The sequence below is a fragment of the Dryas octopetala genome, chromosome 3, assembly GCF_963921425.1.
Source record: "Dryas octopetala chromosome 3, drDryOcto1.1, whole genome shotgun sequence".
Classification (NCBI taxonomy): domain Eukaryota; kingdom Viridiplantae; phylum Streptophyta; class Magnoliopsida; order Rosales; family Rosaceae; genus Dryas; species Dryas octopetala.
This window is the reverse complement of record NC_141368.1, coordinates 13,376,278-13,389,484: the sequence shown is the minus strand read 5'-3', so window position 1 is coordinate 13,389,484 and position 13,207 is coordinate 13,376,278. Positions and strand designations below refer to the sequence as shown.

The 13,207-nt window shown below is 34.5% G+C and overlaps 2 protein-coding genes and 1 non-coding gene across 3 annotated transcripts; 1 reads left to right on the top strand and 2 right to left on the bottom strand.

Annotated features, from left to right (window-relative positions):
* Positions 1 to 587: 587 nt before the first annotated feature.
* On the bottom strand, positions 588 to 4,293 carry LOC147291098 (Cytidine/deoxycytidylate deaminase family protein). The gene is made up of 4 exons (XM_086237689.1): positions 4,141 to 4,293; positions 2,715 to 3,260; positions 1,772 to 2,070; positions 588 to 1,537 (listed from the first exon to the last, which is right to left on the bottom strand). Exons 2-4 carry the CDS (start codon positions 3,081 to 3,083, stop codon positions 928 to 930), a joined length of 1,278 nt encoding a protein of 425 aa, XP_086093815.1. The 5' UTR covers positions 3,084 to 3,260; positions 4,141 to 4,293; the 3' UTR covers positions 588 to 927.
* A 54-nt stretch (positions 4,294 to 4,347) lies between these two features.
* On the bottom strand, positions 4,348 to 4,421 carry TRNAV-CAC (transfer RNA valine (anticodon CAC)). Its single transcript has one exon. It is a non-coding gene; the product is annotated as a tRNA-Val (tRNA).
* Positions 4,422 to 6,852: 2,431 nt separating this feature from the next.
* On the top strand, positions 6,853 to 10,352 carry LOC147291096 (endoglucanase 13-like). Its single transcript, XM_086235875.1, has 5 exons — positions 6,853 to 6,987; positions 7,381 to 7,881; positions 8,118 to 8,270; positions 8,495 to 8,776; positions 10,032 to 10,352. The coding sequence occupies exons 2-5, from the start codon at positions 7,438 to 7,440 to the stop codon at positions 10,350 to 10,352; spliced, it is 1,200 nt and encodes a 399-aa protein (XP_086092001.1). The 5' UTR covers positions 6,853 to 6,987; positions 7,381 to 7,437.
* The last annotated feature ends 2,855 nt before the right edge of the window (positions 10,353 to 13,207 follow it).

Sequence of the window (13,207 nt, the reverse complement as noted above, 5' to 3'; positions counted from 1 at the left end):
GCTGATAGGGGAGGAGGGAGGGTCGGGCTAGGTGGTGGGGGGAGGGGGGGCATGGTGCAGGGGGTGACGGTTGGGTTGGATCTCGAACCCTTTTTTTATTTTTAAAATTCATTTAGTTTTATTTTTTTAATTATTTTATAGAGGAATAGACATTTTTACCCTTAAAATTGGTCTTGTGTTTGGCACATGATCAATTTTTAATAAAAATGCTAACGAAAGTGACAAAATAGAGCAGTGCTAGGGATCCCAAATTTAGATTTCAAATAATGTGTCAGACTTCATTGATTCATACATAGCCCATCATAAGGATTATTAATTTTACTACAAGTAAAATACTGACATGTGTATTTGGAATCCAAATTTGGATTATAAATTTGAGATCCCTAGCATTATTGGACAAAATTTCTTTGGTTGAACCGTAAGTGAAAATGTAGTCCTTAATTAGAACACTTTGAATGTCGCATACTCAACTACGAATGAGTGTAAATGTCACATCCTTTTACTCGATTTTCTCAAAGTAATTTATATCAATTTTTATGCTATACATTAAAATATTGCCAAAACTCCAAAAACAATTTATATCCACATGAAATTATTTTTTTATGAAAAACAAAATTTTGTTTACAGTAGTCAATGGTTACAAACGGAGTTTACAATAATTAAGTTACAGTAGTCCTCTGATCACCAAACCTTACAGCTACCCATCAATGCATGTAAATCGCAATACAATAACAAGTTAACAACCCTTCCTTCTAGGTTATGGCAACCCCCAATGAGCATAAATTACAAAAAATGGTAACCGAAGCCCACAAGGAAGACCAAAAACGAACTTCATCCCCCGAACATTGTCAAAAATCCTTCTATTTCTCTCCAACATCCACATGAAAATAATCATGTAAAATCTCATTTGTGTTCCAATCACTTAAACTAGAGATACCCCTCAAGCACAACATTCTGATTTGAAATTTTAGGGTGCAAATTCTTCACTTTTAGTCGTTTACTCAGGCTCTTCAATGCAATAGGAAAATTCCCACCATCATTTACATCCCACAATGGCAATACTTCTACCACGATTTTTTGCAACAAATTCTGCTCAATACCATCTTGAAGAAGCTCTTCAAAATCACCAAAATTTCCCCTTAGATCCAACAGAACACTGCACAATCCTTGAGAGTTACAATATTCCATAATAGCATTTAAATTTATCTGATCCAACACCACAGTTTCAATACCTGTTTGAGCTCTTTCTAGTTCTACTGCCGACTCTTTCTCTGCAAAGATTATTAGCTTACCAGTTGGTTCCATGGTGAGACCAGGGATTTGGATTGGAGAACTACTATTCCTAACTAATATAATCCGGAGCGGTTGATTGGCTCCAGCTTCTTGGGATGCTGGAATAGAGGGGTTTTCAATTATTGAGGCAGAAGAAAGTATTATTGCATCATATTCCTGTAACAATTGTGAGTAGTAACCACCAGACTCAGCAACTCCTTCTCCAAGCTGATCTAAAAAGAGTCCATTTACTGAGATAGAGTATCTGCTTGTCAGAAAAATATTTCATATGTAAGAACAACATTCAACTTCAGATTAGCAAGCAAATTCTAAAGAACAGATAGCGCAACATCCATTCATGAATTATCCAAGAATAACAATCTAAAGCATCTAAACATTAAGGGAAAAATAGGTGTCCAATAAGGTATCATTTCCGTGCAATTTTATGTTCAATGATTTTCTTTTTACTATTGATTAATCAAAACAGAATAAAATTTACCTGACAGTGACAAAAGCATTCCTCGTCAACATATGATGGATATAAGCCTCGTTTAGCCTCTTGCATAATTCTTCTTCTACACCTGTAGTAACATCAATTCCTGCATCTCTTAATCTATCCAACCCTTTTGATGCTACAATTGGATTCGGATCCACCATTCCGACGACCACCTTTTTCACTTTGGCTTTAATTAGAGCTTCAGTGCATGGTGGAGTTCTCCCATAGTGATTACATGGCTCCAAGCTCACATATGCTGTTGCATTGTCAGCTAAATCTCCAGCATCTCTCAGAGCAAAAACCTGCGAAATTTAACTTCCTGGTATAAATTTTCATTAACAGCTTCTTGGAAAATTAAAATACAATTAAGAGAATGTATGATAGAAGATGAATTTTGGCAGGCTACATGAAAACCTACCAAATCGAAATTATACAAATCTAAGTCATCAGTTAGTAATCATCACTCTTTTTGTTGTTCTAAGTACCGAGTACTAAGTAATCTCTCTCTCTCTCTGCACATGCACACACAAGGATCCCACCAAAGCTAAACTAATTTCAAAATTATGCAAGCAGAAAAATTCTTCTAGAACTCCAAGTTAATTTTCAAAACACCAAGTACAGTATAATAAAAAGAAAATGCCAGACTAAACAAATCATTAAACTAAATGCTCCACTGAGTTGTGAAGGAAATACCAGGGGAAATTTAACAAGAAGGAAGAGAAGAACACAGAAAGAACAGAACCAAACTTCAAAGACAGTATCCAAAAAAAATTACTTGAAAGAACCAGCATCCATGTGTTTCGTTATTTTTCTTTTATTTATTTTTGTCTTCTTAATTTTTTAGCAAACAAAGAGTAAAAACTGAAAATTCCAGCACACTTTGTCGCTCACATAACATACCAATGTTTCAGAAGGAAAATTAAAACAACCAAAAAGAGAAGTATACCTCAGCATGTGGCTGGCCAGCTTTAGGGTGAAAGCCTTCACCAACAACCTTGCCATCCTTGACAATAACGCAACCCACCATAGGATTGGGGCTGGTACACCCGATAGCCTTTCTTGCAAGCTCCACACACCTCCTCATATAAAACCCATCATCAGTATCTTTTTGTTGTGCCACTCCACACCTGATTCCAGCCAAACCACCATGGTTCCTCAAACCAGTTGGTGATTTGAACCCCATTTTAAGCAGATTGCAACACCCAGATTCGGAATTTGGATTCAACCTCAAAAGCTTGGTCGAGAGTTTCTGTGGTGGTGAGACAGTGGGTGGAGTGAGAGTGTAACTTGGGAGTGAAAGCCTTTGAACTTGCATTTTGTATTTCTCTTTGTAAAACTCAGATCACAATTTTGCAATTTCAGCAAGTGTAGTTAAAGCAACTCCAACTCTCTGAGTGAACCTCAGTTATTTTTTCCTCTTCGATGGTGTATGTCTCCTGTAAAAGGCAAGCAATGTAGAGATGCCGCCGTTTCACTTTCTTAGAAATCGTTTCTGCCAATATAGAAAAATCAAAACCAAAAGAAAAAGAGTGAAACCCAAATAAACAATAGCCCATAGGTTTCTGGTGTACTAGCCTCCTAGCAATGGTTGGCCAAGGCTTATACTATTGCGCATGCATCAACAATATCTTTTGACAGTAGATATCGACATATCGTAACTTATTGAAGAAGGGTGCTTAATCTAGCCTCCAACATGTGAAGAGAACATGCGCAAGGATGCTAAATTAAAACAGCTGAGGTTTTTTATGCGTCCACAGTCTACAAAATGTACTAAACGTACTTGATATAAAATATAAACTGTGAAAAGATCTAAGTTATAAATCCCAAACTCCATTAGTGAGCGAACAGTTTTGCTGCCCACCAAGCTATACCAAACTATACACAGTATTTTTCACATATAAGCTTAACCCAAGCAAAAAGATTTCTTCCTTTTTAGAAAAAAGATCCAAATTAACATCAAGGAAACAAATTTACACATGCATTTCATCAAACACATTACATTCAACATACACTGTCAAACAAAAAAAATTAATAAATTTGTTTCTGGCTACAATAAAGCACCGGAAACACAGACTATTACTTACTTATAATCCTGTATATGCCTCATGAAAACTTTGATTCATTTAACTACAGGCTTGGTAGCACCATTCATATGTTACAAACTTACAACTAACTACCTTCAGAAACGAAAACCCAAAATCATAAACAAAAATTGCAGGTGTGCCAAACCCGTAATTCCAGTCAAGACCCACATGAAACCAAGTTTAATTGATTAAAGTTAAAGAGTGGTTCAAAAAGAGAGCAAAGCTTGAAACCAGTTTCATAGATCAAAGTTAGAAGAGTTGGTAACACAGAGAGAGCAAAACTATTACCTGTGGAAAGACTTCAAATGGGTGCAAATGCTTGTGAATCGTTCCCTTTAAAAACCCAGCATTCAGGAGGCTCTACCTGTTGCTCAACCAAAATTGAAGAAAACCTTGAAAAAAAAAGAAAAAAAAAAAAATCGTTGGCAATGGCAATGGCAAAATGATAAAATCTGCATCGCAGGGCTTCAATAAATAGAAAACAAAATTATAATTTGTCTGAGCCCGGGTTCGAACCGGGGACCTCTAGTGTGTGAGACTAGCGTGATAACCGACTACACCACCCAGACGACTTTGAATAAGCAATCATCATTGTGTAATATGAAGTTCATTTGTTTGCACATACCCACTCAACATTTGAGTCGTTAAAAAGACCAAAAACATTTTGTTGTGAGATGCTCCAAATCCCAAATTCCTAGTTAATCTATATTCTATATGTTTCTAAGGGAATTCTTTTCATACGAACTGGTGAAGATTTCGTAAATAGTCATCTTTAAAAAATTATTATATGTGATCTTCACACTACATAGCACAGTACATACCATGTAGACATAATGTTATAAATCTATTTAAATTGTAATACGTATATAATTATTCATATGCTTAATATAATAACAATTTGCAAATTTTATTCGAGTCTCACTTGAGTCCCCGAACTCTACTTTTAAATTCCATGGTCCACTAATTTTTTTACGTTATTCACTTCAATCCTGTCATCAATTTTATTTGAATTCTCGTACATGACAAGCATGTGACCTGTTTTTTTTTGGGGGCCGGGGGGGGGGGGGCGTGGGGCAAAATCATCACTAATTAGTTAAGCACGTACTTGTCACGTGCATATATTTGACAAAAAATTGTATAAAATTGACTGACATAGTTGAAGTGAGTAATGTCAAAAAGTTGATGGACCATAGAATCTAAAATAGTAAAGTTCTCGGACTCAAGTGAGACTCGAGGTAAAGTTCGCGAATTGTTATTAAATACTAAAGATTGTACATATGCATAAATTATCTCTACAAGACATCCATTCGCATAAATTATCTCTACAAGACATCCATTCTTTTACTAAAGAAACAGACATGGGCTTGTTTATGATATTTTTACATTTTTTAGGTCATTTTTGACAGGGTTCAACATTTTAGGTTATAAGGTTCTATATTTTAGGATATAGAATTAACGTTTGAAGTTATATTTTAGGGTAGATTAAATTATAATTAAAGAATGGGAGCTCATAACCATGAGAGTTAATACCGATGAACATGTCTCGATTGATGATTTATACCCTAAAGTATTAAACTATGCATAGAGAAAGACTGTGTACATATGTTTTAGTTTGAATAATTAAATTCATAACATATCATAGAGATTCTTCAGTAGAGTAGTCATGCAATGTGTAAGGGGCGATCTTTATTGATATATACTGGCATATATCTTTAAAATTTACGGTTTTTTTTAAAGCAAATAAAACACATGGCGTTATAGCATTGAGTAGTGATCGTACCATACCCCATTTTAGACTTTTCCATCATATCAACATGCATGTCATGTAGCATTACAATCACACAACTTTTCTCCCTATATTCATGTCAAATAGACTAGCAATCATGCCAAATGGAAAAATAGCATTTTCCATGTGCAAATTCATTGTGTTCTCATCAACATTCCATGAACTTTTATACACCCCTAGCTTAATTTCATGAGATTTTCTCCCCATTCCTTGACTTTTCCCAAGTTCACTGCCCCAATCAAGTCTCGAAATTTCTTGAATAATTCATAATTTTATGCTAGAATTGGCATATTCGCCTTAAATTAGTTGCATTTCTTCACACATTTAAACAATATCCCATGCATATATATTTCCTTTGCATGGTAATTCCTAATTAGCGCCAAAATTAATCTTCTTAATTTTGCCTTGATATGGTGAACTTTCTTAGTGAAAAAATTATTCGGGACACTTTGTTACAGGATTTATGTACTCTTGCTTGAGCTAATGAGCTCTAATAAAATGTCGTTTCATTTAAAAAAAAAAAAAACCCACAAACTTTGTAAATTAATAAAAAAATCAAATTGACGCCATTATTTAATGTCTGACGACTCTGACCATCCAATTTTTTGTAAGGCTCAAATTGCTTACATAATTCACGACGCCACACTAATTAATTGCACTGAGTTTTATCATATTAGAACACTAATTGATTTTTACTCACACTAATTGAGCCTATTTTTATTCACACAAATTGAGGTGAATAATTTAATAATTAACAAGTTTAGAACAAAACAAAAACAACCCAGTAATTGCATTGAGTAAGTCATAAATTTGAAATATGGTAATGATATTCAACAAGATTCCATATCAAAACCCACATGGAAGGTCCTCAATTTTTTGCTCCAAGTGTAAGATGCATTTCGGAACGCCCAAAAAAAATGTACGTAATTTTGAACCAAGAAATCTGGAATGGATATACTGTAATAATCAATCACTGCTCTATTATAGAAGGTTATTTCAAAAACCAAAATCATAGCCATCCTCATTGGCCTCAAGAACCCAAAATTTCCCTATAAATTTGAGGCATTAAGGCTTTGTTTTACCACAGCCTTGCAATACTGCAATTGCATTAGTCTTAATTTCTTGGTCATACTGAATTTCCAAGAGTCATGTGTTCTGGCAATGTCTTTGGTTTGCTTTGCTTCTCCATCTTTTTGTTGAGTCATGGAGTGCTTGCTTCAATAGATTATGGTGAAGCTCTTACCAAGACTCTATTGTATTATGAGTCTCAGCGATCTGGCACTTTGCCTCCTAACCAAAGAGTGCAATGGCGTGGAGATTCTGGGCTCGAAGATGGAAGTGATGGTCGTGTAAGTTGTAATATATACTATGATTAATTTTACCCTTAAAAGAAAAGTAGTAGTGAACATTTAGTCATCTCATTCGTATTATCGATCATTTTGTACATACTCCTAAAATATATGAATAAGAAAATCCTTTTATAATTGTACCAAATATTTTCATTGGAAAAATTTACATGTCATTAAACCGCAATCAACTGCTTTTATTCATAACTAAGCCTTGTACCAAATATTTTCATTAATTGGTGTGAGACCACATCATTCAAAGGTGACCATCCTATCAAATATTTAGTGATTGTCAGTTATCCATGTGCGTGATCTGTTTGATTATAATTGTTATTCTTTCATAAGTAACTACGTACATAATCTTAATTTGTCCATGATGAATTTACATAATTGCAGGTTGATCTTGTGGGAGGATACCATGATGCTGGGGACAATGTGAAGTTTGGATTCCCCATGGCGTTCACAATAACAATGCTCTCATGGAGCACAATAGAGTTCATGAACAAACTTGAGGCCAAGAATGAGCTCTCAAATGCATTGGATGCCATCAAATGGGGCACAGACTATCTGCTCAAAGCACACCTTCAGCCAAATGTGCTCTATGGCGAAGTTGGTGATGGCGACTCTGATCACGAATGTTGGCAGAGACCGGAAGACATGACCACCCCGCGCACCACCTTCAAGATCGATGAGGAGCATCCGGGGTCTGACCTTGCTGGTGAATCTGCTGCTGCTTTGGCTGCAGCTTCCATTGCTTTCAAGGACAAAAACCCTGAATATGCATCTGAGCTTTTGAAGCACGCAAAAGAGTTGTTTGAGTTTGCTCGTAGTCACTTAGGGGTTTATCAAAACAGCATCAATGTAGCAGGCAAATTCTATTCCAGCAGTGGATATGAGGTAATTATTAATATATAAAACATATATATATATATATACAAAAATTCTTGAATATGCGCGGTTAATCGCATTAAAGAGTTCTATAAATATAAGAAAATCGGGCTTCCATCATGACGCTTATTTTGTATATAAACATTTATTAGAACCCTTTGGTGCAGGACCGGGACGGTCACCCCGGTGCCCTGCATAGGATAAACATTGAAATTTGAAAATTATGATGTATTTTTGTTTGTCAGGATGAATTATTGTGGGCTGCTGCATGGCTTCATCGTGCTACCGATGATGAAACGTACCTTGATTACCTTGATCAAGCAGGCAATACTGGTGGTGCAAGAACAGTGTTCTCTTGGGATGACAAGTTCATTGGGGCACAAGTCCTAGTTGCAAAGGTAATGTGTATAGATAAATATTGAACTATCTTATGTTATTAGATTATGAATTAAATTTGTTAATTAGGTAGAATCATTCTGAATATCAGATTATGAATCAAAATTATTAATTATGTAGAATATTACGTCTGAATATGTGTTGATTTAATTATAGTTAATTTGCAATATAACATCCCGGCCGATATTTGTATGTAATTATGTGACATGTTGTTCTTTGCTTGCAGCTTGTTTTGGAGGGCAAGGTAGATTCTTCAGGGAAATGGAGCCAATACATGAGCCAAGCAGAGCAATTCATTTGCTCTTGCATTCAGAAAGGCAACAGCAATGTGAAGAAGACACCCGGTGGGTTGTTGTGGTTTCTGCCATGGAACAATCTTCAGTACACCTCAACTGCTGTTTTCATTGCTACTGCTTATTCTGATTACTTGGACGCCAAGCATGCCTCCATTCAATGTCCTGCCGGCCTTGTCAAGCCCTCTGATCTTATTTCCTTGGTCCAATCACAGGTATAATATATGTTTTTTTTTTGTTACATTGGAGGGAATCAAACCTTGGACCTAGCTTAATTACTTACTACTTAGACTAACCCTAAGGGCTTAGGTATGATTTATCTTTAACTCATCCTTTCTAGTTAGCAGGTACTATATATATAAATGTATGATCATATATGCTTAACAATCTATAACAAAAAGAAAAAGAAAAGGTTGCTAATTAATAAACTGAATAAGAAAAAAAAATTTATAATTATAAATTTAAATGAGACATTGATTAATTGGTGATTACTTGATGCCTTTGGTGATATAGGTGCTCCTAAAAGGAAGAGGAATATTCTTTTGTTTTTTTCCCTTATTTTCTCTTATTTCCACAAAATTCAAAATTCAGTTTTCCAACTTTATTTAAATAGATTCTAATGATTCATTTTTTTATGGACACTACTTGGGTCACCCCTTGGGGGTACCCCAATGTCACCCCTCCCCCAAAAATAACAATTTCGGTAATGGCGGCGCATGATCGGAACTGTTCACTTTTTAGATCACCTATTATAGATTATCTCTGCAAAAAAATCAACTTAATCGGAAATCGTTTGATTATATAACTGTTGTTGATTAAATAGAAAAAATCACTCTTTAATTTAAAACCATCAATTTTTTCTACTTAATTGATAATAGTTATATAACCAAACGATTTCCGATTGATTTGATTTTTTGCAGAGATGATCTACAATAGGTAATCTAAAAAATGAACGGTTTCGATCATGCGCCGACATTACCGAAATTGTTATTTTGGGGGAATGGATGATCTTGGGGTACCCCCATGGGGTGACCCAAATATTTTCCTTTTTTTATTATGGAACTATCCCTTAAAGGGAGGGTGGGTACGTAGGTAATAAATTAAGGTTACGATAAATCTAAGGTTACATTCCCTCTAATGTATCAAAAAAGAAAATTATTGGGAAGACCTCTTACTTTCTCAACTAATTCTAAATTTAGAAAAAAAAAAAAAGAATTCAATTCACAAAATCTACCAGAACTAACAACTCGTTAAATGAGCTTGAATGAATGAGATTCGAGGAAAATAAAGAGAAAAAAGATAGAGAGTAAAGGGAAGGAATCCCACTCATTCTTAAAGTATATAATTAATTCATTCTTTTTGTTCACCCATGACTGTTTTTTACTCACTTTTATTATTATTTTTAGGGCAAAAAGAGTTCATATATACTTCTTACTAATTAACTCAAATTTATTGTTTCCCATCCACTAGGTGGACTATATCTTGGGTTCAAATCCAAGTGGTATGAGCTTCATGGTCGGATTCGGGTCAAAATATCCAAGTCAAGTTCACCATAGAGCAGCATCCATTATTTCAATCAAGAACGATCCTGCCCCTGTTTCATGCAAAGGTGGCTATGATTTATGGTTCAACAAGAACTCACCCGACCCGAATGTATTGGATGGAGCAGTTGTTGGAGGCCCGGATGAGAATGATGATTATTCGGATTCAAGATCCAACTTCCAAATGGCTGAACCAGCAACTGTTACTCCCGCACCACTAGTGGGTGTTCTGGCTAGGCTTGCCCAGTGATCACTGATCAACCTTAATTTTAGGGTTTAGGGCACTAATTTAATACGTGGAATGTACTTAATTGAGTGCCTATGCCCAAGAAAATAGTGAAACAGAGACATCTACATGCCAAATTCTAGGATAAGAGTTATATAAGGGAGCTCTAACTTAATTAGCTTTTAAAAAAACTAGGCTCTCTGCACGTGATTTTTGTTTGTGTTGATAAATTTAATTTCCTTGTTTAAATAAACGTATGAAGTTTTCACATATCACTTAGTCACTTGTGCTGCATTCAAATGTTGACTAAGTTTACTCCAGAATAACCTACTAATGATGCTATACGTACATTGTTCCAATGTTCCTCACTTATTTCGAACTCAAATCTTGACTAATTTGCTTACTCGAGATTAAACCTACTAATTTATGATGCTAATCTCGCCTTCACTCGAGAGTGGAACATCCCTAGACCCTAGTTCTGGCTCTAGCAATCTGCAATTTGCTTAAGCTTGTTGGTTGTAGTTAGTTTTGCTTGTGACGTCTGTTGTTTTTTAGCTTTTGTTGTTGTTGTTGTCTGATGGTCATTTTTATTTCCTTTGTTTTGGTTTTTGGGCCTTTGCTTGTTACGGTCTTATAGCTTGGTTGCATTTAGCTTTATTGGTTGGCCCGTTCCTGGGCTCTATTTTCGGATTGTGGTGCTTCTTAATTTCTAATTAATTAATAAAGTTTTTGAGTTGCATATAAAAAAGTACCACGTATTGGAGTTCCTATAAATATCATCACTTCCCATCTCTTTTGATAGAATTGCAGTTTAAATGGTAAACAACTTAAGAAGTCATTTTCATCGACCCGAAGGAAACGGGAAAAGCTATAAAAGAGCGAGAATCAAATTTGGATCATCTCCAATTATAAAGAAAAACATAATTTTCCATTTAATATTCTTACTTAGGTCCACTTTGAATTTCATTTTCTTTAACAACAGGATATTTCCATGTCTAGGCTAGAACCACGTAGCAATTAACCTTAGTGCTCTTTCAAACAATCATTTTTAAAGACCATGAGATCACTTATGGATATATTTCAATTTCTTCATCATGAACTTCTGTCGACCCAACAACCATCCTAGCTGTATGAGGTTTTTTTATTTTATTTTCCATGATATATATAATACATATAATATCGCAATGTGGATGCACACGCAATGCCTTCACCAATGTTGGAGTAGATCAAGATTTTGATGGTTCAAGGCAATCCATAAAAGTGAAGCCCTAAATTCGTAACGTGCATTCACTTGATTTATTTTATTTAGTTAAGTTAAATAGATATTTGTGTAGTTGAGTCTTCTTTAATTGGGCTAATCAGACCTAATACAATATATAAAAGGTATATAAATTTTGGGAGTCTTAGACACTTAGGGGCCCGAGGTGGTCACCTCACCTAGTTATTGTCAGTTCTGACTCTGGACTTCACTATGTGGTAAACTTGATCAATGACTATAAGTTTTGAAGTTAACAAGTCAAATTAGATTTATAGTAAAGTGCTTATCTTGTTACCTTCGTAACGAAAATTTTGATTCTTATTCTTCCTCTTCACTGAATAAAAAAGAAAATTAAAAAACTTCAATTTACATGCTATAAGTTGTTAATTAAATGTACGTGTTTGAATTTTAGTTCCATATCACAGATTAATCAATATTTCTTAATTTAAAACCCATCTTTCCCTAGTCCTCTCTTACTCACCAAGCACATCTCAACATCAGACCAAACAAACAAAAACAGCAACACAAAGTGCATGTATCATACGTGGAATGATAATATTCCACAGGCATATATGTTACCATATTTGTCAGTCTGTCAGAGACTTCCAAAGGGCACAAAAAAAAATAAGTTATCAACGAATTAATTATGATCTGCATTATTAATTTATATATCATATCATAGCCACCTTCATGTTTCTATATGTATGCATTGTACCCATCATGAGCGACTCTAGTTTTGTATTTTGGCTCTATTTACATGCTTCAATGGCTGCCCGCAAAAGGCCGAACCCTCGGATCAATAGAGCCCCTCACGCACTTTAATACCAAATTTGTCTGCAGGTTACTGCTTAGGTAATTTATTTTTAGCAAAATATTATTTGGTGGAGAAATTATTTTGTATAACTGTAATATATTACATATATTATGTGTAACTAATGTAATCAAATTATGTGTTTGAATATTTGTTAATATTATTATATTATAATATAATAGTATAAACTCATAATTTACCTAGATTATAATGTGTGTATGTAATACACTCATGATTTCATATAATAATTTTTTTCTATTTATTTGATAAGGAGGTAGGTGTATATGTGTACTTAGTGAAATAATTTAAAGCACTAATTAGCTAAAAATCCAAGCTTTGGCTAGTAGGTATCTTGGCACAAAGTTTTTTTGTTGCTTGTGTAAAAGTTTAAGGCAAATTTGGTCAAAAATATACAATTGACACAAAACTTGCCTGGCATTGCTATATATATAACTATATATGACCCATGAGGCACTTCAAAGGCTGTGTGCGGCGTACCTAGACTAGCTAACTTTATTTCTTATGATTAATAAATTTCAAAAATTAAAACATATATGACCAATGTTCTGTGGATCATTACTCATTAGCACTAGGGAGCTGATAAATGAAGTGTATGTAGTGGTACACATATGTTATGTTCTCGAGCACCGAGCTGCCAACAAATTAAGTACAAATGCGTATCCATGAAATTATAATAAAATTTTTATATAATAGTTGTATGTATTTATCATTTTTATATTTTTCATCAAATGATTTAACACGTATAATCAAATAGATTGACACATAAAATATACATATTTGTGATAAGAT

Coding starts and splice junctions, on each gene's coding strand:
- LOC147291098 (XM_086237689.1), bottom strand. CDS start 3,083: ATGCAAGTTCAAAGGCTTTCACTCCCAAGTTACACTCTCACTCCACCC. Junction 2,071..2,714: donor CTGGCCAGCCACATGCTGAG/GTATACTTCTCT, acceptor TAAATTTCGCAG/GTTTTTGCTCTGAGAGATGC. Junction 1,538..1,771: donor AATGCTTTTGTCACTGTCAG/GTAAATTTTATT, acceptor TCTGACAAGCAG/ATACTCTATCTCAGTAAATG.
- LOC147291096 (XM_086235875.1), top strand. CDS start 7,438: ATGGCGTTCACAATAACAATGCTCTCATGGAGCACAATAGAGTTCATG. Junction 7,882..8,117: donor ATTCCAGCAGTGGATATGAG/GTAATTATTAAT, acceptor TTTGTTTGTCAG/GATGAATTATTGTGGGCTGC. Junction 8,777..10,031: donor TTTCCTTGGTCCAATCACAG/GTATAATATATG, acceptor CCCATCCACTAG/GTGGACTATATCTTGGGTTC.